The 27492-nt window shown below is 33.6% G+C and overlaps 1 protein-coding gene and 1 long non-coding RNA gene across 3 annotated transcripts in view; one reads left to right on the top strand and one right to left on the bottom strand.

The window, feature by feature from the left end:
- The window catches only part of LOC139979947 (uncharacterized), a 111842-nt gene that overhangs the window by 73530 nt on the left and 10820 nt on the right, over positions 1–27492 (bottom strand). Inside the window, exons 2-4 of one of the 2 annotated variants that reach the window (XR_011797408.1) lie at positions 19323–19457; positions 13949–14091; positions 12749–12832 (exon numbers count right to left, since the gene is read on the bottom strand). This is a non-coding gene — a long non-coding RNA (uncharacterized lncRNA). The remainder of the gene's footprint in view (positions 1–12748; positions 12833–13948; positions 14092–19322; positions 19458–27492) is intronic. The other variant, XR_011797409.1, reaches the window with a different exon arrangement.
- Positions 2727–27492, top strand: LOC139979940 (gamma-aminobutyric acid receptor subunit beta-3-like). Its single transcript, XM_071991197.1, has 9 exons — positions 2727–3493; positions 6573–6679; positions 10915–10982; positions 11829–12049; positions 17577–17659; positions 18458–18595; positions 20946–21098; positions 25874–26103; positions 27060–27492. Exons 1-9 carry the CDS (start codon positions 3432–3434, stop codon positions 27459–27461), a joined length of 1464 nt encoding a protein of 487 aa, XP_071847298.1. The 5' UTR covers positions 2727–3431; the 3' UTR covers positions 27462–27492.

The raw sequence follows: 27492 nt of genomic DNA, 5'->3' as shown, positions 1-27492 counted from the left end.
TCTCTTAGTGATGTATTTCTATCAATACTGGATAAATATACCGCTATCGTTGGATAACACTTAGAAAAGGATATCACCCTGGCCCTTCTGCGTATAATAGCTTTGGAACTTTTGGTTTTAATCCATCTTAAAAGCACGGATTAAAAGTTGTTTGATAAAATAGCTTGAATATATATATATATATATATATATATATATATATAGCCTTACATATTTATATATGTATTATATATATATATATATATATATTTATATATGTATTATATATATATATATTTATATATGTTTTATATATATATATATAATTATTTATATATATATATATATATATATATATATACACACACACACATATATATATATACATATATACACACACATATATATATATATATATTTATAAATTTATATATATATATATATAAATTTATACATATACATATATGTAATATTGTATATATATATATATATAATAAAATAATATATATAGATATATATCTATGAATATATATGTATTATTTTATTTATAGATAAACATTGCCAGTTTAACGTATAGCTCCAATGACTGAATATCAAATCAGTGTGATCTGAAAATGTATCAAAGGAAATGAATCCTGTGAGGTTGATAAGTTGTAGCGATAACATGTTCTGAGTAGGAAAAGTATCATATATCTATCTATCTGATAAAGACAGATTGCCTTTTGCGGTACTTTCCGTCACGAAGAAAAATAAAGCGTATATATGTGATTCGCCAGTGCTTCCTGGAGGCGACAAAACAAAAAAAACATACAGCTATGTGTGATTGAACTGATGGAGAATGCAAAAGATACCTGGATGGTATAAGATTGATGTCAAAGCATTATTCTTAGGACACTTACACTTATTATCAGTCAATTCTTAAAATGATATGTTGAAAATACACATTTTGCAAAATAAGCGACTTTTCCCCAGTCTTAATACGGAAATAGATCACCCCGAAGACTGAAAATTTCATCATTATTAGATTCCGTGAGTGAAGTAAAAGCAGGAACTACAACTCAATTCAAAAGATTGCAGAGAGAGAGACATTCTCCCGTTCAACCTTCCGTGGCCTCCGATATATATATATTTATATATAGGAACTTATTAAAAACCAGCTGCGTTTGGTACAAGAAACAACTGTCCTTATGAAAATCATTGTTTTGTGCCCTTGCCAATATATTTGATAACTATTTATTTTTCCAGGCGGCATTTCACGATGCAAAGATTTTCCATGACCTTAATCCCTTTGAATCCGGTAACGGATCAAAGTTTATCGAACCGTTACATCATCTACACAAATATTTAGTCACTGATTTTACTCTTCAAATTCTCTGTCGAATTGGAAGAAACAAACTTGCTCGTCTGTAAACTTAAACCTATTCAATCAATTCTGTCTTTTCCTTCCGGCCATGTATCCCTCATTTTAAATCGTTCTTCATATATTTGCTGTGTCTGTGTTCAACAGTCTTGGATTTTACATTTTTCTTCTCTTTGATCTTTCAGTATGAACAAATATAGCCTTCTATAACTAATCGTTCTCTTTGAGATTAAACTCAATGTAGCCTCATATCACCAGTCGCTTGTTATTATTTATCTGCTTTTCCATGAGTTTAACAGTTTCACATTTTCTTTCTGTAACAGCTATAAACATGTGTTAATTATACATGCTCGTCTCATAGCCCAACATTTAATTGATGCACGGTTTAAAAACCCGTAAACCAATTCCCACTGATAACTATATGCGAGAATAGTGTGCACTTAATGAGAAGAGTCACTAAACCTGCAGGTTTGAGATTTGATGCCGTGATCAGTTGGGCATCCTCTCCTCAACCTCTCGCTTAAACGACATGTAGGAAAAAGTGTTAAATAAAAATACCAACACATACACACAGGTGTGTTTTACATTCAAACCGAGGACCCCATTGTTTTTCCATTGTTCAAATCCACGTACCCTAACCTTAACAATACCCCATAACAATATAATTCTTTCGAGGACATGGTGATTCTTTAGAAATCACATCCGAGGACCTGGAATTCTTTTGTGCAAGTCCTCGGTCAGAATACAAAACAAACACACACACACCCTCACATACAATGAAAAGTAGTGGAAAGAAATAGATCATCAAAATAAAAGGGAAACGGATATAACCATTATAGTAAACATTTGACAATCAAAATAGACGAAATATCCATTAATGTTGGTTTGTACCAAACTGAAGATATGAATCATAAAGCAGGTATACACTAAATATGTGACCATATACAATTCACAATATAAAATATCAATTAATTCACCTAATAGGCTATGTCAGTGATATTTCTCTACACACCGAATGTGCAGTTTTTTCTTTTACCAGTTATTATAAATTATCTATGATCCTTTTAATTACTTTGTCATAGGAGAAATCCAAATTACCAATATATCCACAGTTTGTAATGAAACGAAAAGGATGAAATTTACGTCCAATGTCTGTCCGGGGATCCGACATGGTAATACCTTCGTATAATGACATATTGGTTGTGATATTAACACAATAAAAAAAAATCGGTGGATATGACAACACAATAGAAACTGTCCATTTTCATAAGATATCTGCTTTCCAACTGACACGCAAGGAACAGAATTGCCATTGAGTATTTGGCCTCCTAAAAAGATATGAGGGGGAAAGAATATATATGAAAGAATAAACAACCTTGAAATATTTCTCTACAAACCGGAAATGAACTACGGGTTTCACCATGCGGAAACAATATAGAAATTAAATTTTTCTCTCCGCAGTAAAAAAGATTTTTGTGTATGTAATATTTTGCGTGAGTTTTACGACGGGAATGTCATATGCAGCGAGATCTTTGCCGCGTGACTTATGACAATCTACTCTGTTGTGAATTTTTTTGTCTTCGTCTTTTTCTTCTTTTTTCTTCTTCTCCATCCTCCTCGCTAGTCTCTCCAGGAACTAAGCTTAGTGCCTAAATGACTGATGACAAGATAACGCTGGTGTATTAAACTGCCTCCAGTAGCGCGTGAAGTGCTTTCAATCACGAAACACTTTGGACACAACACGCTGTCGTCGATAAGGTTCTCTCTTGAGATCATGCGCAGAACGTTATCATCACCTCTTCTATATAGAGAGCCGATATGCTTTTTCCATTATGAGTTTGTGTTGATAGCATTCTTTCTTTCTTTGTTTTCACCTTTTCTTGTCATCTCAAAGGAAGTGTATTTATTTGTTAGACAAACAAATACGTCATATATTGCTGCTGTGATATATAGTCAACATATTGCAAAGACTGTACTTAATAGCTATATACGTTTTCGTTGCTGAGGATGACCGCCGAGCGTTAACAGTTTCGTTCTATAGGGAATTGTAAAAAAAATGTCTGAGAGAACCACTTGAGTCAATGAAAGAAAAATGGACAAAAGATTTTTCTCTCAGAGTGTCGCCTTTATCTGTTGGATTACATCATGTGTAAGGTAAGTAATGTTGTTATCTATTCATAAATATTCTTGTGACAAATGCAGACAAAGCAATTTATTCTGAAATACGTGAAAGGTATTAAAACAAAAAATTGAGTATATACTCTGTTCGTCTATATAGGAATCCCATAACAGTTCGAATGTGTTGTGTTTCGTGATGATGTATGTGTATAGTCTTGTATTTTGCTTTGTGTATTTAAGTGTATATATGATACACCTGTTATATATGTTTGATTCAAGAAAAGTTGTATCGTAATATATACATTCAATCGTAGTTCAAGATATATATATTATGAATTATGAATTTGCTGGGCAGATCAACGACTTTCTTTCTTCGCATTTCGTTCTTATACTGGTTATTAGAAAAATGCTACAAAAGAGTACGAAAATTGAAACCGGAAGTACATCATCATCAATTTAACGTTTGTTTGTGTTGGTTTGTTGATTTGTTAGTGCTTGTCTGTTTGTTTGTTCGTGCTTGTCTGTCTGTTAGTGCTTGTCTGTTTGTTTGTTAGTGCTTATCTGTTTGTTTGTTTCTTATGGTTTGTCTGTTTCTTTGTTAGTGCTTATCTGTTTTTTATTCGTTCGTGTTTGTCTGTTTGTTTGTAAGAACTTGTCTGTCTGTTTGTTTGTTAGTGTTTGTCTGTCTGTTTGTTAGTTAGTGTTTTGTCTCTTTGTATGTTTGTTAGTGTTTGTCTGTTTGTTTGTAAGTGCTTGTCTGTCTGATTGTTTGTCTGTTTGTCTGTTTGTTCGTTAGTGCTTGTCTGTTTGTTTGTCAGTGCTTGTCTGTTAGTGCTTGTCTGTATGTTTGTTTGTTTGTTCGTGCTTGTTTGTTTGTAAGTGCCTGTCTGTCTGTTTGTTGGTTAATGTTTGTCTGTTTGTTTGTCTGTTTGTTTGTTTGTTTGCTATTGCTTGTTTGAGTCTGTTTGTTAGTGTCTGTCTGTTTATTTGTTAGTGCTTGTCTGTCTGTCTGTTTGTTAGTGATTGTCTGTTTGTTTGTTAGTTAGTATCTGTCTGTCTGTTTGTTTGTCAGGGCTTGTCTGTTTGTTAGTTTGTCTGTCTGTCTGTTTGTTAGTGATTGTCTGTTTGTTTGTTTGATAGTGCTTGTCTGTTTGTTTGTTAATGTCTGTCTGTCGGTTTGTTGATTTATTGCTCTTAGTTTCTTGGCATAGGGCGCTGATACTTGCTCTGACAAATATCAACAACACTTCACAAATTCTGCTTTTATGACAGTGTTAAATAATTAAAAAAAAAAAGTTTAAACAGTGGGATTCAGTTCAAAGTAGCACTTAATTATGTTCCATTCGGGAACAATCTGAAAATTGATATTGCAAAGTTGACTCTCACGAAGGACTGCGTCTCATTGAGTTTAGATAATTGTCTATATTATGCTAACTCAAAACTTACGTATGAAAAGCATAATTCATCACCTGTTGTACACTTATAAAGTACCAAATCATGGGTAAAACATGCATGTATAAGTATGGATGTTCCATTGGTACTATTACCGATCGGAGTACCAGGTCATAAAGGGAGTACAAAAACTTAAATCTTGTACAGAAAATTACAGATTTCCCAAAATGAGTACGATTACGAGTACAAAACTATATATTAATTACGGCGAATAAAATGACAGACAATGCTAGAATATGACATAAAATGAACAAATTCAATGAACATAAATCGTTAATTTATTCATATAACACCCAATTTGTGTTCCAGCTTGTATAGGGCCATGGATAGAGTCTCATAGTTGAAACATTGTAACTATATATACTTATCGGTAAACTTAGAGCAGCACTTCAGGAGATGAAAGTGATATAAAGCTGAATATACATTTCAGTTTATGCTTATGATAACGAAACATTCCAATATCTCTCGGTTCGTCTGTAATATATATATATATATATATATATATATATATATATATATATATATATATATATATATATATATATATATATATATATAGATATATATAGATATATATATAGATATATATATATAGATATATATATATAGATATATATAGATATATATATATAGATATATATAGATATATATATATATATATATTGTGTCGCTTTATATAGTTAGCCCAGGAGGCAACGCCTAACGTAATAAACATTGGCCTTTGTTAAATTATATCATGCCCTCTTCAATCAGTTATGATGTAAAGAAATAAAGAGGCAAATACAAGGTTACCTATATATGTCATTGCGTAGGCAGCAAACTGCATGATGTCTATGAATAACAAAAGGTTTCTTACATAAATGCATATGGCTTCGGAAATGCAAAGAGTTGCCATGACATCAAACCGGATGTTACGTCACTGTTTCTCACAGTCATTAAAGGTTTAATATTAAGCAGTACAACTATTTATTTTTCACATGACCAGACTAGATAATCCATGCATGACTTGTTAGTTATACCTTTTTTTAATATATATATATACGTTTTTTACATACCTTGACTGCAAGATTGGTTATCTGTGTATAACTGGCTTGTTATATACATACATAGACGAAGCGTTATATTTTGTCGTGATATGAATAAGATAAGAATATGCCGAGTTTTTATAAATAGACAATATTATATTTGTGTATATAATATTGCAGGTTAGTGCATGAGATATATCCATAACTGGTTTTGAATGTAAAACAATAAATCGAATTCGTAATTTCTGATCTTCTGGAATGCACATTATATAATATTCTCAATCTTCTTGGTTGGGTCATTGCAGAATTATTTTAGACAATAATTATGTACATCCTATTGAAGTGATCATGACAACAATGAACATGCACCGGATAGCAAACGATATATTTTCCAAGAAAATTCATTCATTGTATCTAATCATTTCATTTGAATATTCATCATTTTAAGTTCTCATTCCGAACTACGACAACAAGCTATCGTAATAAATGCATGGATATTATATCATTAAAATAGGTCAACGAAAGATCAACCATCTTTTCCCACTTCTCGTCAGTATATGGTATACGGACGTTTTTAATGGACGACGAAATACCATGTGCTTTGTTTGATGTCAGTAATACTGTTTTGTGTTTTACAGGGGTTTATCAAGTATAAGCGCTGCCGACGAACGGATTCGAAATGCAACATACACACTAGAGTCATTGCTTAATGAATATGATAACAGACTTCGACCTAACTTTGGAGGTAAGCTTTCATTATATATCTGATTCTTATCATCAGTGAGTATTCTGCTGATGTTGCCATGTGAACATTTTTGAAGTAAATGGATATAATTCACGGTTCGTGAGACCTTTGATATACCCTCGGGGGCGTTGTGGTCAAGTGGTTAAGGCAGTGGACATGTGATCTAAGGATTACAGGTTCGAGCCCTGGCCCAGATCACTGCGTTGTGTCCTTGGCAAGGCACTTTATCACCATTGCCTCTCTTCACCCAGGTGTATAAATGGGGACTTGCGAGGTGACTTGTAAATATAGTTGCGTGCGCCGGTTTGTGGCTGCACTCTATGGGAAGTCCCCCAGGGGACACGTGGCTGTGGTGCATTGTGGTGCCCCAGGAGAGATTGTTTGAATTGTGCACACGTTGGTGTGTAGGCGTGACAAGTTACCAATGACCAGGGTTAAGTTACACATCCGGGACAGCAAGTTGGCTTATGAGGATGTTCATTAATCAAGAATCAAGAACCCTTACATTAGCCCGTGATACTGGATACCCTTCTGCATACAATAGCTCATATACACTCTTGAATCTAGCCTTACACAATGCAAGGTATCTCAACTCATCACAACTTAAAACAACATAACATATCACGACATATGCAACACATCTCAACACTACACTGCAGCATTAAACAACTCAACTCAACACAAGATAACATTGCACAACACAATATAGCACTATGGTATGGTACACATCTCAACAAAACACAGCATCAATCAACAACTCAACTCAACACAAGATAACATTGCACAACACAACACAGCACTATAATACGATACAACATATCAGCAAAACACAGCATAGAACAACAACTCAACTCAACACGAGATAACATTGCACTTCACGAAACGGCCTAGCTCGACAGTACAGTGCACTTCAATCAAGGTGATCAGCAAAATGAAACTGTACGAGACAAATTATTGTAACTTTTGGTGGGAATTGTAAAAAATTATATATACATAGAAATATATATATATATATATATATTTATTTATATATAGATATATATTTCTTTATAAATATATATATATATATATATATAGATATACAAATATACATATATATATATATATATATATATATATATATATATATATATATATATATATATGTATATTTATATATCTATCTATATATATATATATTTATATATATATATATATTTATTTATTTATATAGAAATATATATATATATATATAAATAAATATATATATATATATATGTATATCTATATATATTTATATGTATATATAATTTTTTACAATTCCCACCAAAAGTTACAATAATTAATATATATATATATATATATATATATATATATATATATATATATATATATATATATATATATATATATATATATATATATATATTGTATAACGCTTTTAATGTCAGGAACAGATTAGAATTTTGTTCATTTCATTTCTTAATTTTCGTTGTGTTTTAAAACAAACAGAGCGTGACTCTTATCTTTAGACCGTCCTCTAATTTAAATGATGATGATATCAATTCCTTTTGTTGTTTACATATAAAGTTTTTAGACGGAATAATCTTCTGTCCCTTGGCATTTATTGAAACAATCAATAAAATGACTGTTTTCAATTCAAATTAGATCCAGTTCACTTTCATTTTCTTATCCATCAATATTTCTCTCTCTCTTCCTCAATATCTCTCTCTCTCTCGATCCGTATATTTACATTACTTCTCCCGGGTATAGTTGAATTCAATTCCCACATATTATTTCCTTAAACAATTTCCAGCAATGATTGTGCATATAATTACGAAAAAAGGGCTTTTTTGGGCACGAGATATAGACTGTAATCATATCTCTACAAAACACACACTAAAAAAAGGTAGTTTAATGGAGGTAAATTGAAAGAAAGCTGGGTGCTGAAATTCCCTTGTTCAGAAATTTGCTGAAACATAACACTAACTCGTGATGAACGAAGCGTGCCTTGAATTTACTGGTATTATCTCCGTAGATATAGCCTGTCAGGTGAGAGAACTTGTACGGAAGGTATTTTCGGTTCATTGCTATTGGATCTGAGATTCATCGCAAAGATCTGGTCAAGGGAAATTTTCGCTCGCTTGATTAATGGAATAAGGCAAGGTTATGAAATGGAAGTATAGCTCGGGTTTTCCCTTAAAACCTGAGATACAGGGAATTAAAAGCCTACTCTTATTTTAAATAATAGTATACTAAAGGGAGATTAACTTTGAAACACTGGCAGAATTCACCTCAAGTTTTCTTTATAACGAATTGGAGAATTTGTCTACTAAATTTAAAAAAAAAATCTGAATGATATACCGCTATAAGTATATCGAAAAATGTAAATAAATTATCCATCTACTATACAAGTGTTGTGGTGAGAAATACTTCTTGTCAAGTTGTGAGTGAAGCGCTTATATCTGACGAGGGAATAGCCTCTTTAACTCATATCTTTAATAAATAAATATATGTATATATATATATATATATATATATATATATATATATATATATATATATATATATATATATATATATATATATATATATATAAATAAATGAAAATCGTAATGAGTTGGAACAAAACATGATCATAGCCAAAGGACTAGAATCCCTCTTTTTTTACTTGACAACAATGGTTTTCACACAAAGAAATCGACTCTGATGTTTAAATTTATATCGTTATATAAGGGAAATAATTCCCGCTCTAGTTTTCTCTCCAAGCTCAACCTACAACTAATAGTAAAGAGTAATAACAGGTACTTGTTAAATTACGGTATATATCTTAAGAAGAAAAGCACTCATGTATAAGGTAAACTGATGAAAGTGGTTCGACACCGTACTCGTTTCTCTCAGAAATATTTGTCACTTTCTCGTCAGCCATCTTATATGCATTTTCTGTCGTTACCAAACATACATAGGGCCCCAGAAAGTGACACGAACCAATTTATATGTAAAATAGATAAACTCTTCCAAAATGAAAGGAATTATGGTATTTATGCTGACTAAGCTAGTTTGCCTTGGAGGCTTAATCATTAGCCATCTTCATCATCACTTACAGTCAAATTCTGAGGGGGACAGCAAGCTCTTCTTGAGAAGGTAGCGAGTCAATGTCTTCTAGTGCATCTCAATCACCATTATAAGCTGCACAACCAATACCAAAAAATAATCATATACTGTGCTCTAAAAGATTACTCAAACAAATTGCAATCTTTCGGTGGTATCATAGTCAAGTGGTTAATATTAACTGATTGTAGTAGCATTTGTAAGGGTTCAATCCTATTGTGAACAACGTTTTTTTTTTTTTTTTTTTTGTTAAAGGTTATTAGTGTCATAGATGTTTATAATTGAATGAAGTACTTTCAAACCACCTTCAAAATATGTTCCTTTTTCTCAAACATTTCATTTTCAATCCTATTAAAAGTACTAATCTGTTTTGGAATTAAATTCAGGAAACCGCTGGAGGGAAGTCTTTCTTATTTCGTTAGCAAAATGTCTAAAGTAGCAACGTTGAGCCTGTTAAACTTTGAAGCGAAGAACTATACGATCAATATATATATATATATATATATATATATATATATATATATATATATATATATATATATATATATATATATATATATATATATATATAGGAATAACGGAAAAACTGTTAAACAACTATGCTGCATTTAGAGAAAGGCTGGATCTCGAGTGAGATAAATACAAATATATATATATATATTGTGCTAAGTCAATATTCTTAAAATGTTAAGCAGTCGCTTTCCTTTATCAGATTTAGATCGGTTTAGAAATAAAATAATCCCAATTATGTCATAAGGTCAGAGGGAGGTCAGAAGGAGATCATCAGGAGGTCATAATGAGGTCAAAGGGATGTCATAAGGAGGTCAGAAGGAGGTCAGAGTAGTTGTCATACGTGGCAACACGTCTAAAGTAAAATCCGACGACATTTCAGAAAGTATCGTCCAATTCTTTCACTTTGTTGCTCTTCTCAATGTTATTTACAGACATCATGGTAAACAAATTATAACGTAATATATATAGATAAAAACAATCATTATTTAAGGCGAAAGATATTTTTTCCTGTTGGAGACGATATTTGAGTGTGGTTATATATCAGAAAAGAAAGATGATATGTCCGTTTTATGAAAACACCATGATATTTTGGCGGATACAATTGCATTGGTTTTTACTTTCTTTTCACACAGGTCCATCTTTGACCATTGGCATTGAGATGGAGTTATCATCTATCAACAGCATCTCAGAAGTCAAAATGGTAATAATGGTATTATTAGCAAATATACAAAGATTGATATATAGGTAGCAACCACTCACAAAACATCAATCTGACCTATTTTATTTCTCTAACCCTCCCCCTGCCCCTGCCCCGCCCCCATTTCCATTCCCCTTGGAATCATTTATACGTCGTATTAACAGGAAACCTTTGCCGATAACTTTTACGTGACGTAAACAATATTGAATAGTATACCCTTCACAGGGGATGCTAAATCTTCCGAAGCTCAACTGAAGTAGGGAAGTGGGTGCCATGTCATCCGACCCCCCCCCCCTCCCCCCACCCTCTCCGGCCTTGCGTTCGCCCACTGGCTAGAAACAATTCTTTGAATCCTGGGAACGATAAAAGAAACAAATCTAGAAGGAATATTTGTCACTGACTTCGGTACACATCCTAGGAACAGCTTCAAAAATGTCTACTAGAATTGGATTTCTTCCAATACTAGCAATGTGCTGTGATTACTCAGTTCACATTGAGCTGATGTATAGCAGATAACAATTGTACTTCAAGGAACCTAATGCTGAGGGTATATTAAGCTCCAAAAGCAGCCCGATATAATGTCAACGTAATGAAAGATGACACGTTCGTGCATAGACTGACATTCAATGTACTTCCTTTTCCCTAATAAAGTTTGATTAGAAGCCATATTGTTCCAAAGATAGCCTATGGCTTTTATTACACATACACACACACACATATATATAATGAAATTTGGTATAGCACGTGACATCTCAAATTAATGCATTACTTTCACTCACTCATTTAATTATTTTTTTTTTTATCATGCATGTGGGTTTTTTTTTCTCTTTTTTATCCTACCTTCTTTAGGAATATACAATATCTATGTACCTGAGGCTGCACTGGAAGGATGAGCGGCTGGCTTACGACAACACGCTCGGCAACGTTTCCGTTGACGGGCGACTCGCGGAACGTATATGGGTTCCAGACACGTACTTCGTAAACGATAAACGGTCTTTCGTTCATGACGTCACCGTCAAAAATAGATTGCTTCGATTCCACCACGACGGATCAATTATGTACGGTATGAGGTAATGACATATAGATCTTAAGTTTCATATGTTTCTAACAAATAAAATTATTATATAATTATAACTTATCTCCCCACCCCCCCCACGCTTCCCTCGCCCCGACCTTGTATAATAAGAAAAAAATGTTGCATAACCAACACATCATAGAGGAAAGCAATTTCTTTTGCTAAAAATCGCATTATTTACCTGTTCATATACGCTTTATTCAGATTCAGTTAAAGTGGTAATACATATTACGTACGTACGTAATACATATTACGTACGTACGTAATTCATATCACGTACGTACGTAATTCATATCACGTACGTATGTAATAATTATCACGTACGTACGTGATATTATTACGTGCGAACGTAGTATTATAAACAATTTTTACCATGTCCTCTCTTGAGCTTCGTAGAAAACAGCAGTAACTGCTGTTAATCTTAAACGTTTTGTACGTGACAGTAAAAACTGCTAGCGCTTTATCAGATCTATCATCATGATCCAGTGTTTTTGCTGTGGTGTACAACACTTTAAGATGTACAGTATAGTTAGTGTAATCTCTGCAGTTTGAATCGGTTGGGGTTTTTTTGTACAAAATTTACTGAGAATTAGTCAAAACAGAGATGGAATGAATCACAGTATAAGGCAAGCAACCTTTCCAGAAGATGATTCTGCAAATGAAGGATGAATAAATCAAGAACCAATACACTTACCGGGATAAAGACCACAAATGATGTTTTCCAGCGGTGGAGGATTAAAATAATCATTCGATTGGATTGTCAGTATATCTCGCCGACCTAATCGTCAGGGTAGAATTGAAAAACAAAAGAAAAACCATTGGAAGCTTATAGAAGGAAATTTCAAAATTCACCACATTTACTTTCATAATAAAAATTATAATAATAATAATAATAATAATAATAATAATAATAATAATAATAATAATGATAATAATAATAATAATAATAATAATAATAATAATAATAATAATAATGATAATAATAATGATAATAATAATAATAATAATAATAATAATAATAATAATAATAATAATAATAATAATAATAATAATAATAATAATAATAATAATAATCAGTTATTTTTACGACGCTTAAGCGATCACACATGTGGGAGAAACCCGTAAGGGCTTTTTGGATTACAACTTACACGTCGGGTGGCTTCCAAATCAACATTTTAAGTCAAATTTGGAATCTTTTCACTTTAGATCGCTGGGAATCGAACCCGGAACCCCCCCCCCCCCCCGCCGATTGCTAAGCCTCGTTGCTTTATATACCACCGCCTTTATCCACTCAGCCACAGCTCTTCAGATAGATAAGTTACTGGTATACACTGTTATTGGAAGTTTACTGTCCAACCCAGCAGCATCATTAAAATATCCACCGTGGAGGATTTAGGATTTCTCAAAAATGGGGTCCGGTTGGCAAGATGCCGAAATTATACCGAAAAAGCGGTGCCGTGGAGGTATACCGATTGGTAAAAAGTCGGAATGCGCGCGAACAGGAGTGATAAAAAGTTTTACCACGTATCGTACCGTGCTATGTCAAATTAATTGTTTAGTGCGAAAGTATTTCAGGATAGCTCCCCTCCCCCCCCCCATCCCACGGGCCCGTCCAGAGAGGTGCTATAAAGCTGCATCATGTGTTGAATTTGGCAGTAAGCTATATTCGGCAGAATGGGAAAAGGCAAAAGGTAATTCTCCCATAAATCACAATCTGTTATACTAAAGTACTTTAAAATGTCACAGAGAATGAATACGTTATTGGCAGAAAACTATAACATGGTTTCCAAATGAAACGATTAAACTTTACTTAAAATATGAGGGACACAAAATTAGGAATCGGCAGTTTATATTGCTGAAAACGACGATGCCACACACCATACTTTCCACGTACGTTGTTCGGTCACTGTACTGTTTTTGTTCCGTTTGTTACTAGCCATATTTTAACTGCTTTCGGCTTTTAGCTACTATCGAACTTCAGGAAAGAGAAAGCTGTGACGTCACGCAAAATCCGGTATACGATATTGTTAGATTTCGCTGAGAAGAGAAATAAGATTACACGAATGATTGTAACCGCACAAATTAGATATTAATTTGTTTTATGAGGGGCATTGCAAGTGTGAATATAACCTAACTTCGTCACAACCCCAACAAACCAATTAGCTAAGAATTTGGAAGTTTCCTCAGTAAACTCACTTGCATGACCTCAATTAGACTGCATCAGAAATAGCAGGCTTACTCTCCGCCTTCTAAACAGGCAAACGGAAAACAAAAAAACTACAATTTTCTTCAAATTATGATATGAACATTTACATACCATTTGGTTAGGTCGGGGTGCTATTAGTAGGAAAGGGCTTGAATCAATTATCAAGTAGTCAGTCGAATTTAATTTGCATATTTTTCATCCTTCGACTTATTCATTTCTTATTCTGTATGGCCAGAGGGTTCAGTACACTCGACAAATGCCTTGGGAAGAAACTATTAATCAAGTCAGTACAACGATTGTTTACCAATTTTTTTGTATTTTATAAAACTCTTTTCGTTCTTTTCACTAACATAAATATCACTTATTTGTCTCTTAATTGCATGAATACGATAAACTAAAGGAAGTACCAGCTAGACCACATACGTCGCGAATTTAAAAAAACCTTTACTTGTTAATTTTTTTTACATTGGCTTATATGTTCAACGTATATACTACGTAACTTCAGATTATAAAGCATGCTTTGCCCCTGCAGGGATATACCCACGCGCATATTCTTCAAGTATAGAAGCTAGGAATTAATTCTGCTATTTAAGAAACAAGAATTAGAGTTTGAAAAAGGAAAAAAAAGAGATTGGAATCTGGGTTTAAGTATGTATACAGGATCATCGCCTTTTCGTTCTTTTTCTTCGTTTAGCGAATTGATCGAGTGAGATATTCAATTATGGAGTATACCGTTTGGTTAATTGAGTTATAACGGTACTTCAAATAATGGCGACCTGCTTTTCTAATGCCTAAGGTTCAGGCACCCATCATCAATGTATAAGTCCATATGTGATGATGACAAAGACGAAGTCCACTTTAATTATAATATTCAGCCTCAGACGAAAGCTGGGCTATACGAATTAAGAAAGAAATAAAATAAATAAAAGGTTTTGGTGAACGAAGGGCATTTAAAATATTCAATCAGGATTTATGTCACCTGCATCTCAAACGAGTAAGATATCTGGATGAGGAAGGTTTACCGAGAAATACAGAAGCCGGCATGCATATATACGTCACTTGAACGAACTGTTGACTCTCAATCAAATTGAAGAAGTATAGAAAAATATGCAAGGAATGATAGGTCAGATGAGAAGAGTTGTGGTCAATGGTTTATTATAGTTATATGTGGAAATTAGTCATTTGTTAAGAGGATCCATCAGTAGTACACAGGGGGGGGAGCTTCCAAAAAGTGGGGGGCACAACATCTGAGGGGCACGTTCTCATTCCACAACCACCACTAGTTATGCTATTAACCGATACACACCGGCCATATCACTTATATATATATGTCTGATGTGTTAGTATGCTATCAATACTATTATGGTGCGCTGCAACATTGATTTTTTATTTATCGAGATTGTTTATTGTTAACCGTGCTACAAAAAGATATGGGATGCCATTTTAAAAATAGCATGTAAAGACTAAACATAAATAATTAAAATAAAATATCAAAGTTAACAAAGGCTTCTTCAACCACTCACAAACCCTAGTCTCCTCACACTGAGAGTGTAACCACGGTGATCATGACCCTTGTTATGTTAAGCGAGATAGCACGAGCTCCTTTCGAAAGAACAGATAGGCCTAATATACTAACGTGAAAATATATGCATTACTTGCAGCCTTGACGTTTTCAATCCTATTTCAGGCAAGGAATATAAATATATATTGTACAAACATGTTCCTGATTTAAATGGTATACTCTTTAAGAAAAGTCAGCCAAACTTTAGAGCCTGCAGGGGCACGAACACCAAACTACTTGGTCCAATCTCAACCCCCGGGGTCCTCCTTACATTGAGACTGTAGCCATGTGATCATGAATGTGTTACGTCAAGTACAGATGAAATTAATTCCTATAAGAATATCATCAGGCTGGTTTATGTCAGTGGAAATTAAATATCAAGTTTAAATAAGGCCATATTTTATTTTCGGGTATTTCCAGATAAAATTAACTCATGACATTCAATGACCATGGATGTGCTATGTGCGATACCGCTCAGATAGAACATTCTTTTCCTATACGCAATATGCTTATTTTTTTTATCTTTTTTTTTTTGGCTGTTATGAACAGTTTCATATTCAGCCACACATTTTGCTGTCGTCACCGAAAGCAAGAAAAAGTTTCGAGTGTGAAACTGAGGGAATTTCACTTAAAATTTCAATTAAGATTTTATTGTCACCAGAACTTTCCAAAATGTCAACCTTTCTACGATATGAAAGTATACTAATTCCCAATACAGTTAAGATACAGCATGGCTGTGTCTCGTTTCATTGTTATTTGATCTATGCTTTACCGGGGCTATTCCTCAAAATTCTGCGTAAAGTATTTTTGGGGACAAAATATCTTTCAGGATGAAAACAAATTACAGCTGAAGGCATTTATGCAAATCATATGCCGAATGAAATTCAATTCCTCGATACTTTGATATACATTTGTATGGTTTTTGTAGATGCATATTTTATAGAACAGACAAAATAGAGCAAAAGCTGTCGGCCTTACGGTTTTACACAATTAAAAATGAAAAAAAAACCTACGTTGTAAATTGAAACATTATTCATATGATTTTAAAGTTCAAAGGTTTAAGAATTCAGGCCAAAAAATTCCTATACGTGTCTGATAGATTTAAGTTATTCCTTGAACGGAATTTTCCCTGCCTCGGTAAGGCAATTGGACTCTGCTATATCTTCGATTTTTTTCCCCTTATGAAAAATAGGACAAACTTAGAAATCTCACCTACACGTGGCCTCTGTGACCTAATTGTACATGCCACCATCCTCACGAATGAGTAAACCATTACCACACGGTGAATAAATATTATGGTGATATATGAATTTGTAATCAGATTTTATGATGTTTGAAGTAGTTTGGTAAATTATAAACGGCTTTAAAATTTATTCCACCTTTAAGCAAGAAAGAGTATGTATTTTACGCTTGATAACAGCCGTAAATGCAGAAAATTGCCGCAATTTTATGCCTATTCACAATTATAAACATATTACATATATATACGAGAAATCATTTCAAATGTTCGTGTATTGGATATACAATGTAATGTAATGTAATGTAATGTATGTATGTATATATATATATATATATATATATATATACACATACATATAGCGTATATATTTATATAGATATATATAAATATATATATATATATATATGTATATATATATATATATTAAATATATGTATATATAGATATGTATGTAAATCTGTATATATAAATATGTATAAGTATATATTTATATATTACAATTCATATTTCGACAGATTGACCACAGTGGCAGCATGTATGATGGATCTACGAAATTATCCAATGGATGAACAAAACTGCACCCTAGAAATAGAGAGTTGTAAGTTTTTTTGTTTGTTTTTTTTTTTGTAGAGATTTTTATGTTCAGTATTTTTGCTAATATATTAAGGTTTCCGATAGTTTTGTCCAATCGATTGGTGGTCTGGTTTGACCACTGGGTATAACATCCTCCTCCTGACTAATAATGAATAATTTTGGCATTTTTATCATAATTATGCAGATTAATTTAACATAGTAAACCTGTTGCGCTTATAATAGAAAATCGTTCAGCAAATAATCTGTTTGCAACAGTTGGTTAGGCTTTAAGCAGACAGTAACTAAATTGTTTCTTGTCTCATTCAGTTTAAAGGTTAGCTTTTATCAGGATTTTAGTACTTGCAAATAGTGAGAATTACAAGTTTACAACTAAAGTAATTTTGTGTCAAATATCATTTTATATAATTACCATTCATAGTAACATCATGAGATACAGCCAATCCTCACGTGACAGTATTTCTCAACAAAAAAAAACGTTTTGTACACAGTATAATATGTCGAGCAATGTGAACATGCATGATGCAGCCCAATGAATGAATCTTGTGGACCGGGGAAACCCTATGGTAAGGGTTAAACCCTAGGGTTAACCCTAACCCCAACCCGAGAAATACTGCATCACATGTAGTGTCATGCAATACCGTACTTCCTTGAATCAACGGAACTTGTCACGTTATAACTTTTCCTGAGAGATAATAAAAAATCTTGAGGTCTTGGTGATAAGATAAGCCTCAGATTTTTTTCAGTTATGCAGTTACACATTAGAACCGATTCATCCTCCTACATATTCATTTTTCGTTTACAGATGGATACACGACCGATGACATTACTTTGAAATGGCAGTATGGTGCAGATTCTATAGAGGGCCTAAACGACTTGGAGATGGCACAGTTTTCCCTGGTCGGATATCGACTTAATGCAAGAAATATCTCTTTTGAATCTGGTGAGACACTTTACTTTCAAAACTCAACAATTTTGTTATAGTTTGCCGAAGAATTTGGTGAATTCCTCGACGGCTAACACCCAACAAGAACATGATATCATTTAAAGCTGTAACTTCACCGTTACGTACGTGTGTTATAGAGATATAGTTAAACTGCACGTTAAGATAAGAGTTTTAAACTGCATGTGTAAAGTCCTTAATTACCATAGCTAATATGTCATATATTGTGGTAGGGATAAGTCTGAGCCTGAAGTATTGTTTAAATTTCAAATTAATTTTAATGAAATTTAATATTTGTCATCTTGTTGCAAAGCTTAGGTCATATTCATTTACATTATGAGCTTTATGATATATCTGGTTACTATCACAATGAATACATGAGCTTTATAACTCTGGTTATTATCACAATGAACTTAGCACAGTTAACAAAAAGACAAGATAAATCACATGCATAATATTTTAGTAGTCAATTATAGTTCGGAATGAGTTCAATCGGAATATTGCATCATTCTGCATAATTCAATTAAGCATTGTTTTTTAAGTGAGCATGGATTGTAAAATTATGTTGATACAGCAAAGGTTGAAACAAGGCCGGTTTAGCAAAACCAACCCCTTTAACCAGGAACAAAAACAATTTGTCAAATAAAGTATAGGCACTTTAGTTCTTTACGTTTCGTGCATCATAGATATTTTCCCCAAGTAGAAATGCAATCGAATATATACGTACATATAATAGTTGGAACACCATTTTAGATTCAGTAAAGCCTCTTCTCGAGTCTACACTCTTGAGATTCCCAGCAAGAACCTAGACAAGCGATGAGATGATAGAATGAGTCACCGGAGAACTTGAGACAATTCGCTGCTGCAAGGAATATATAAACATCATCGTCAAGGATAACATGGGATTTAAAATATGATCTAACACAGTCGTAAATTATTCACCTATAGTTTAAAGATCTAGTATAGATATCAATAAAAATACTTGTGCGTATATAATATATATGTATATATATATATATACATATACATATATACACACACACATATATATATATATATATATATATATATATGTGTGTGTGTGTGTGTGTAAGTGTATATATATGCTATGTAGATATGTAGATAAATAGATATTCATATATATATTCCGTATACTATATATTATTTGCGGGAAGATATCATTAACTCTCACTTTTGTGAAATTGATCAAATATCTAAACAAGGTCGGAGATATGGTATACAACAACATGTTTTTTTTTTTTTAATTTCTACTAATATGACATGTAATTTGAACGTCGGTGATAAGCAATTCGGTATATTTTGTCTTTGGAATAAAACTAGTATTGGTCGAATTTCTAGATAACTTGGCTTAAAGTATAACTTGAATGTTGTTACACTTTGTTTGGTTGAGTTTAGTTAGTTTAGTAGAAAAAAGGGATCAGGAGGGACACTCAAGTCCCCATCAAGGACCCCTATAGGAGAGAGAAAAAAACTGAAGACACAGACACTCAGACCCGATTACAATGCTTAAAGTGCTTGTCCAAAGCATTCTTAAACCCATTGACACTACTTGCAAGTACAACTTTCTCAGGAAAACCGTTCCACTCATTAACAATCCTATTAGAAAAAAAATTATGCCGAATATTAATCCTACTTTGTGACTTTTGGAGTTTAAGACAATGACCTCTGGTACAACTACTATTAGCAAACATGAACAAGTCGGTAAAGGATAAATTGTCAAAACCATACACAATCTTGAAAACCTGAATCAAGTCCCCACGTAACCACCTAAGTTTAAATCACATAAATCCCGAATAACTGAAGATGACATCTGTAAGTGCCTCCATAGAACTGTAAATGATACCGAGGCGTACCATGTCACAAAGATAGAAATTTATCTACTTCTTCTCTAATAATCACATCCACTGGGTGAAAATAACAGGGATTGTTCTACTTTAAAATTCCCATGTTATTAATTATTGGAATAAATGACACATAGTTTGAATCAATATATAAATCGATTCTCATATTACAGTACATTTTGTATGGAAACCTTAGACATGGCGTATCGTGCACTGATTCGTGTGGATAATAATCATTATAAAAAAAATATGTTCAATTCAGAAATTAATATCTAGAATTCCATGGTTTTTACACAGGTTTGCACAGGTTTGTTTAAATCAATAAATATATATGTTGATATTTTGATCCGTTATACAAACAAAAAAATTGGTTAAAAAAAAAAGTTTCAAAATAACCTATTGTGACGATAACTGGTTTGACTGTTTTTGACGATACTGTTCTCATGCCAACAGGTAACAATTAACCTTTCCTTTTGTTTATCCTGCAGGCGCTTACCCACGTCTTTCCCTGAGCTTCCGTTTCCATCGATATTTAGGTTTCTTCATTCTACAGACATATTTACCTTCTATACTTCTGGTGATCCTCTCATGGGTCTCCTTCTGGATAAACCATGAGGCCACCGCAGCTAGAGTGGCGTTAGGTGAGGATTTTTTCCTTTATCCTCTTTGTTATCTAATCCCACTGTCTTTGTTATCTAATCCCACTGACTTTGTTATCTAATCCCACTGCAGTCATTGACAGATATAGAACACAGTTCATACCTGATGAAGATGGAACCTATACTGTACTAGCATACACTATACTTTAGACAAATATGGTTTATAGAGAAGCTAGCAGATTCAGAAATCACGAGTTTCATTATTCTCTAAGCTTTGTTTGTCTATAACATTTTTCTCAAGTTCCTTTTGGAGGAAACAGTTTATGCCTGTTTTTGCTTTCATGTCGATTTTTTCATCGTACTGGTTTTGATCATATCACCATAGTAACAACGATGGCTTCGGTCTGTCAGTTAAAGGCCATCGCTTTATTCTGCAAGCTGAATACAGCTGCTAGTCTATAGATTACGTTCAGTTAACCTCTCAAGACACTCGCGTTTGCGCTAAAATCTCGACGTCCTTTTCGATGAACTCAAATTCGGTTTCTGTCGATTGTAGCAAAACGTTTCAGATATTCAGAAATGAAAATTAAATTAAATTGAGGGGTAAATATAACACTTTATTGAAAGTACTGTTCGTATAGTACACGAAAACGAAGTGATGTAATTGGGGTGCAATAGAAGGAAGACCACCCCTCCCCACCCCTCCCCCTCCCCCCAAAATAAGGTTAGCCAAAACAAAAAGGTTTGACAACTTCTGAACTGGAGCAGAACCCGGCCTGGCTTGTCGAGTCAACTGCATTGTCATACAAATAGACATTCGCCACAAACTGTACTGCAGTTGTATATATATGCGTTGTTACAACTTGCAATAAACGTACTGTAAATCCCCCCCCCCCCCCCCAACAGCCAGTTACAGGTCAAAATACGACATAACACACTTGAACGAAAGGCTAGGAACACCTTAAGTTGCAGTTACATAAATGGTCTTATCTAATCCATCGTGAATACACATCGGGGGATTTTGTTGGTGATATTATTAACTGGTAAAGATATTATATGATAATTCATCTTATTGGCCTTTATTGACGAAGAATTTATCGTCAAATTCACCTCGTTGTTGGGGAGAGTGGTTACATGACATCAGTACCCGACTAACACCTTCTGAGGCACCAAAATGCCCTCCCCTCCCTCCGCCCTTATTAAGTTTTGTAGGCACAACCCGAAAATAGAAAGTTGGTATAGGCTTATATGTTGCGTTCAATTGTTGCAATATGGCCTACATTTTGGTAAACCCTTGATGCTGAATGCCACTATAGGTCCTTCCTTCATCTGCATAATTGAATATTCAAACAATACATGATCACTTGCATACTCCATGCAGTCATTCGGAGTTAACACAATTGAAGAAAAACGTAATAACAACAAGGTCACATGATCGTACTTTGAGTAATTATCAGTGCCTCTGGTTTAAAGACTTTACCGTGCTTAACCTATTTAATGTCATACCTAGACAAAAGGGAATTTTATTATCAATATAAATATTTTGTTTAAGGTAACGTGAAACTATTGTAATGAGAGAGAAGATACTTTTTATCGCGAGATAAACGAAAATCAGCAATAATAAAACAACAACACTAATTCAAGGACAGTCATGGTAAAAAACAAAACATTATCGGACATTACACTTTATAAATGTATTCACATTAAGCCTGGAACTAAGAAAGACATTTGAATATAAATAAGTTAAAATTAGATTTTTAAAAAGTGGAACATTTTCAACATTTACATCAACTGCATTTGCCTTATTAGATTTACTCAGTATAAAACAAAACTGTGACCTTCTGTTTTATTCTCAAAAGGCTCCGTGGATATTGAAAAGAATGTTAGCTTGCCGTCAGCGATTTTTATTTGGGAATACTCTAGAATCATAAATTTATTGAATGAAGTTTTGTCTTTTGTTTTGCGGAGAGTCGAATGAATTATACTGTGATCGATAAAAATCAGCCGCATGACTTGTTCGTGAGGCCATCGTCAAGGTTTATTGCCCAGGAGGTTGTCAATACAGAGACCAAAAAATAATGAAACCCCACTATAAATATTTATTGATAAAAGGAAAACCATAAAAATAAATATTGATCATCTACAGAAGAGAATATTAAATAGTGAAACAGGTTAACATGCCTATAGCGCGTTCGTTGTCACATGTAGTTAATGATGATGTCTCAATCTGAAGCCAAATAAAACTTGGATATTATTACGACGATGTCGACAGTATATTTTGATTCGGTTACACTTTCTAAATAAATATCTTGTGAAATAGACAGACAGACAAATAAACAGACAGATAGCCAGATAGACAGATATCTTCAATGCATCCTATTTTACTTAGGTTTGAATTAATGTTAATAAATTCTAGTAAGAAAGTTTCATTTTCCATTTTTAATTTTCCATTTTCCATTTTCCATTTACATTAGGCTACATTACATTTACATTTAAAATGTACACTTACATTTACATTACATTTAAATTTCATTTCATTTTACATTCCATTTCCATTTTTACAAAATTTGCAAAATGTAACTGTACCATACCAAGTTAAGGCAACAGTATCTATGTTGCCCTAAGTCCAATATGTCCTTACGTGCTAAATTTTTAGCTGGAATGTTGCCAAAATTAGTGATTGATATATATAAATATATATATATATATATATATATATATATATATATATACGTGCTAAATTTTTAGCTGGAATGTTGCCAAAATTAGTGATTGATATATATATATATATATATATATATATATATATATATATATATATACTTACGCAAGCCGGTCTCATTTGAACAAAATTTGAATAAAATGACCTTTACGAGATGGATATTGTTCTTTGTTTTGGTGCTAGGCTACCTCAGTTGCGGATTGTATTTTTTTTTGGCAAATCAATGATATACCCCGCGGAGAAACATACCAAGCAAATGTCATAAATTCTCGGGTGCAAATCGCTAACATTCAGTTATACGGTCAAATCAAGCAAATATCACAGAGTTTGTGATAAATCAATGCGACTTCTGGGTTAATCAATAGAAACAGTAGCTAAAAAGAAGGTAACTTATTAAATTTTGAGGCCAAAAAAAAAAATTGATTCCACAAGAAAACAAGATCGATTCATTTCAGGTCGATGAACAAATATTAACATGTTTCTTGTAAGCTTCTCACTATCTTCTTAATAATTGGAAAATGCCATTGGAAAGATAGATTCCGATGCCAGGTTTATTTTTTAAAACTTGCTGGAGGCATGTTGTATACTGAGAAAGCTTTATAATTAAAACCATGCACTTTCTTTATATATTTATTTTTTCTTTCAATCAAAATCTGACGGTTTTTTTTTCCAGATAATAATTAAAGAATTAGTTTGAAAAGTGAAACAAAAGATAATTCAAGTTTTGAAACTTTTGTTTGTTTGTAAGTAATGGATTATGAAATTGATAATTGAACCGTTATTAGTTTACTCCTATATTTTGCGGTACAATGTTAATGTAAAAAAAAAATTTATCACCTTCTTCATCAACTATCATCACAATACGAAGTGTAAACTATGATTATTAAGTGTATTTTTTCCCTGTAACGTATAATTTACTATCTCTGTTGCTTACGTTTGTTGGCTGTTGCAGGATTTATTGATTTTTGTTAAAGGCCTAACCATACCTGATATTTATACTGCCTTTAAGGTTATACTGACTAATAGGTTCCTATGTTTTGATTCCCGGAAAGCTTAAAAGCGTCTCGGAGCAAACGGAAATTTGAAATTGGGGGATTCAGTTGGGTAGAAATATATAAAGTGTGGCTGAATACCCGTTGTATATTGTGAGTCGTTGTACTTATTATCGCATGCACGGACAGAATCAGCGGAATAGGTATAAATCGGAGGTAAGGGAGGGGTGGGGAGGGGGGGGTCGGTCTCAAGTTTCGATGGGGAAGTTGATATGTGACTTTGGATTTGAAGGAGCCAACCTCAGGGTCACATTAAAACGTCCAGAACAAAATGGAGCCTATACGTGCCTACTCTGTACCATAGATTCCAGAGTTCTCCTATTGTTTTTGTAAATCAGCAATTTTGAACATTTTGATCAAAAGTCGTTTTCAATTCCTGACGGAAAGGGGCACTTTTAAAATAGCAAAGGTACCTTTAATTTCAAAACATGAAAAAATTACATTGAAGGGCTATTTGGAACTCTTGATAGGTACGTTTATCACTGTGACCACCTCAACCTCCTCCATCTTCCCCCACCCCCACACCACCCCCACCCAGTACCACCCCAAACGTCACCTCTACTCACATTTAGATGGACGTTACAATGGGTAACACGAAAGAAAGCAATATCTTAGTTCTTGGGGTGAAGGCGCGAAGTATACCTTTTCATTTATAGGCCCTGTTTACTATTATACGACTTTGCCACATTTAAATATTGTCTTACCGTACATGTTTTCTACACAACCTCCACATCCTTCATCCTCTCAAACTCTCTCACCTCACCGGGATACAAAAGTGCAATGCAACTATAGCAACACTTTTGAAGTTCTGACAGCAAGATTTCTTTATGTACTAAAATACCTTTTTTTCTGAATTTACTTTTGTATATTTAATTGTTCGCTTGTTCGTGCTTTTCTTCAGATTGGATTGTTTGTTTTGTAATTTTTTGTTTTAGATACAGTAGTTCATCTGTTTTATTTAAATTATTTCGATGTTTTTTTGTCTTAATAACTAGTATAGAAGCCTTTCAATCAATTTCTGATTCACTTATTTTTTTTCACAGGAATCACGACAGTTCTCACCATGACCACTATCAGTACTAGTGTGCGTGCAACCTTGCCTCGGATCTCTTACATCAAATCCATCGACATTTACGTGGTCACTTGCTTTGCATTTGTATTTACCGCCCTCTTAGAGTACGCTGTCGTCAATTTTCATCATTGGGGGCAGAAAAGAAAAACTCTTGAAAACGAAACGGTTACAAAGAAGAATGGCTATATGTCTGTTCCACAGGTGGGTCTGAATAAGTTTCCCCGTGTCTTTTGTCTTTGTTTCTTTGTTTTGTGTTAATGTTTGTGTGTATGTGAGCGTGTGCGTACATGCCCAGTCCTCACAAGGAGTGGCACTGGACAAAACTGAAGTACCTGTCACCAGTTGTAAAAAGACAATAGAGAACAAAAGTCATCGTTTGTCCAGACAAAGGGATAGAACAAAGGGAACTGCCATCGGTTGTAGCTATTACAATAGAAAGCTAGTCTGTTCGTGTTCGTTTGGAAAATTCATACATATTTTAGTATCGTTGTTATGTGATGTGACTTTTCCCTCTGATGATCTGGCAAGTCCTCTTCTACTGAAAATGCCAAGAGAATTATACGTTATAACCAAGACAAAATACTTCGAAGCTTCTACAGTATACCGTATAACACTATATGGCAGCCCAGTGTATGTTTGTATATGTTTTTGACTTTTTGAATAACACCAGTACGATATATCTCTTTTAGGTTGGTATCTAATTATTATCTAATTTCATTTTTGTGACGTTGCTTATAATAAAAAATGTAATGTCACTCGCAAACGCGTTTTTCTGAACTTAAAATTAAAATATTGGACTTTTGTGGTAAGGAATGCATCGAGGAACCAATTTGTCGGAAAGTATTGAGATATCTTTGTACCTATCTTCGCCCCTCAAAATCAAAGTTACACGTCGCACTGTCCCTCGAGGTTTATGCCTCCGCCCCCGCCCCCCCCCACACACTGCTTGAACCCCTATTCGCCGTCACTGTGCAGTTTGGTTATTACACACCACCCTCTATCAAGTTTACATTTAAACCAATTTTTGAATAAATAAATACATACATTTTAATTTTAAATTAATTAAAACAATATTAATATATAAATATATAACAATTAATGAATAAAATATCAATAAATTAAAAAACGTATTATATTTTCATTTTTTTACTTTGCAGAACGATCATAACTCCCCCGCTCGTCGTAACGTCCTCACCCATAGCGACGATGACGATGACCAATGGAGTACAGTAGACAGTACGGGGAGTTTCAGAAGTAGCCAATACAGCCCACAACATACTAATAATAGTTCACCTTGTCGAAGGAGAGCGGACCAAAAGAATGGACGAGTCCGCCACGCGTGGCTCGGTAACAAAACGCCGAGACAATCCCGGCGGAATCATAAAAAGCATAAAAAACGACGGAATCCACTGATGAAGAGTTTTAACGTGGATAAAATCGACGCTATGTCCAGAATACTATTCCCCGCAATGTTTATCTTATTTAATATCGCCTATTGGTTCAGTTATCTTAAACTTCTCTACGTGAACAATGGCCTAGATGCTCTAGTTCAATTTTGACAACATCTTCTCCTCTCTTTAACCCATTTTT

Source organism: Apostichopus japonicus, chromosome 14 (genome assembly GCF_037975245.1).
Source record: "Apostichopus japonicus isolate 1M-3 chromosome 14, ASM3797524v1, whole genome shotgun sequence".
In the NCBI taxonomy this organism is placed as follows: Eukaryota; Metazoa; Echinodermata; class Holothuroidea; order Aspidochirotida; family Stichopodidae; genus Apostichopus; species Apostichopus japonicus.
The sequence above is the reverse complement of the archived record's forward strand: the minus strand, read 5'-3'. Positions and strand labels throughout refer to the sequence as shown.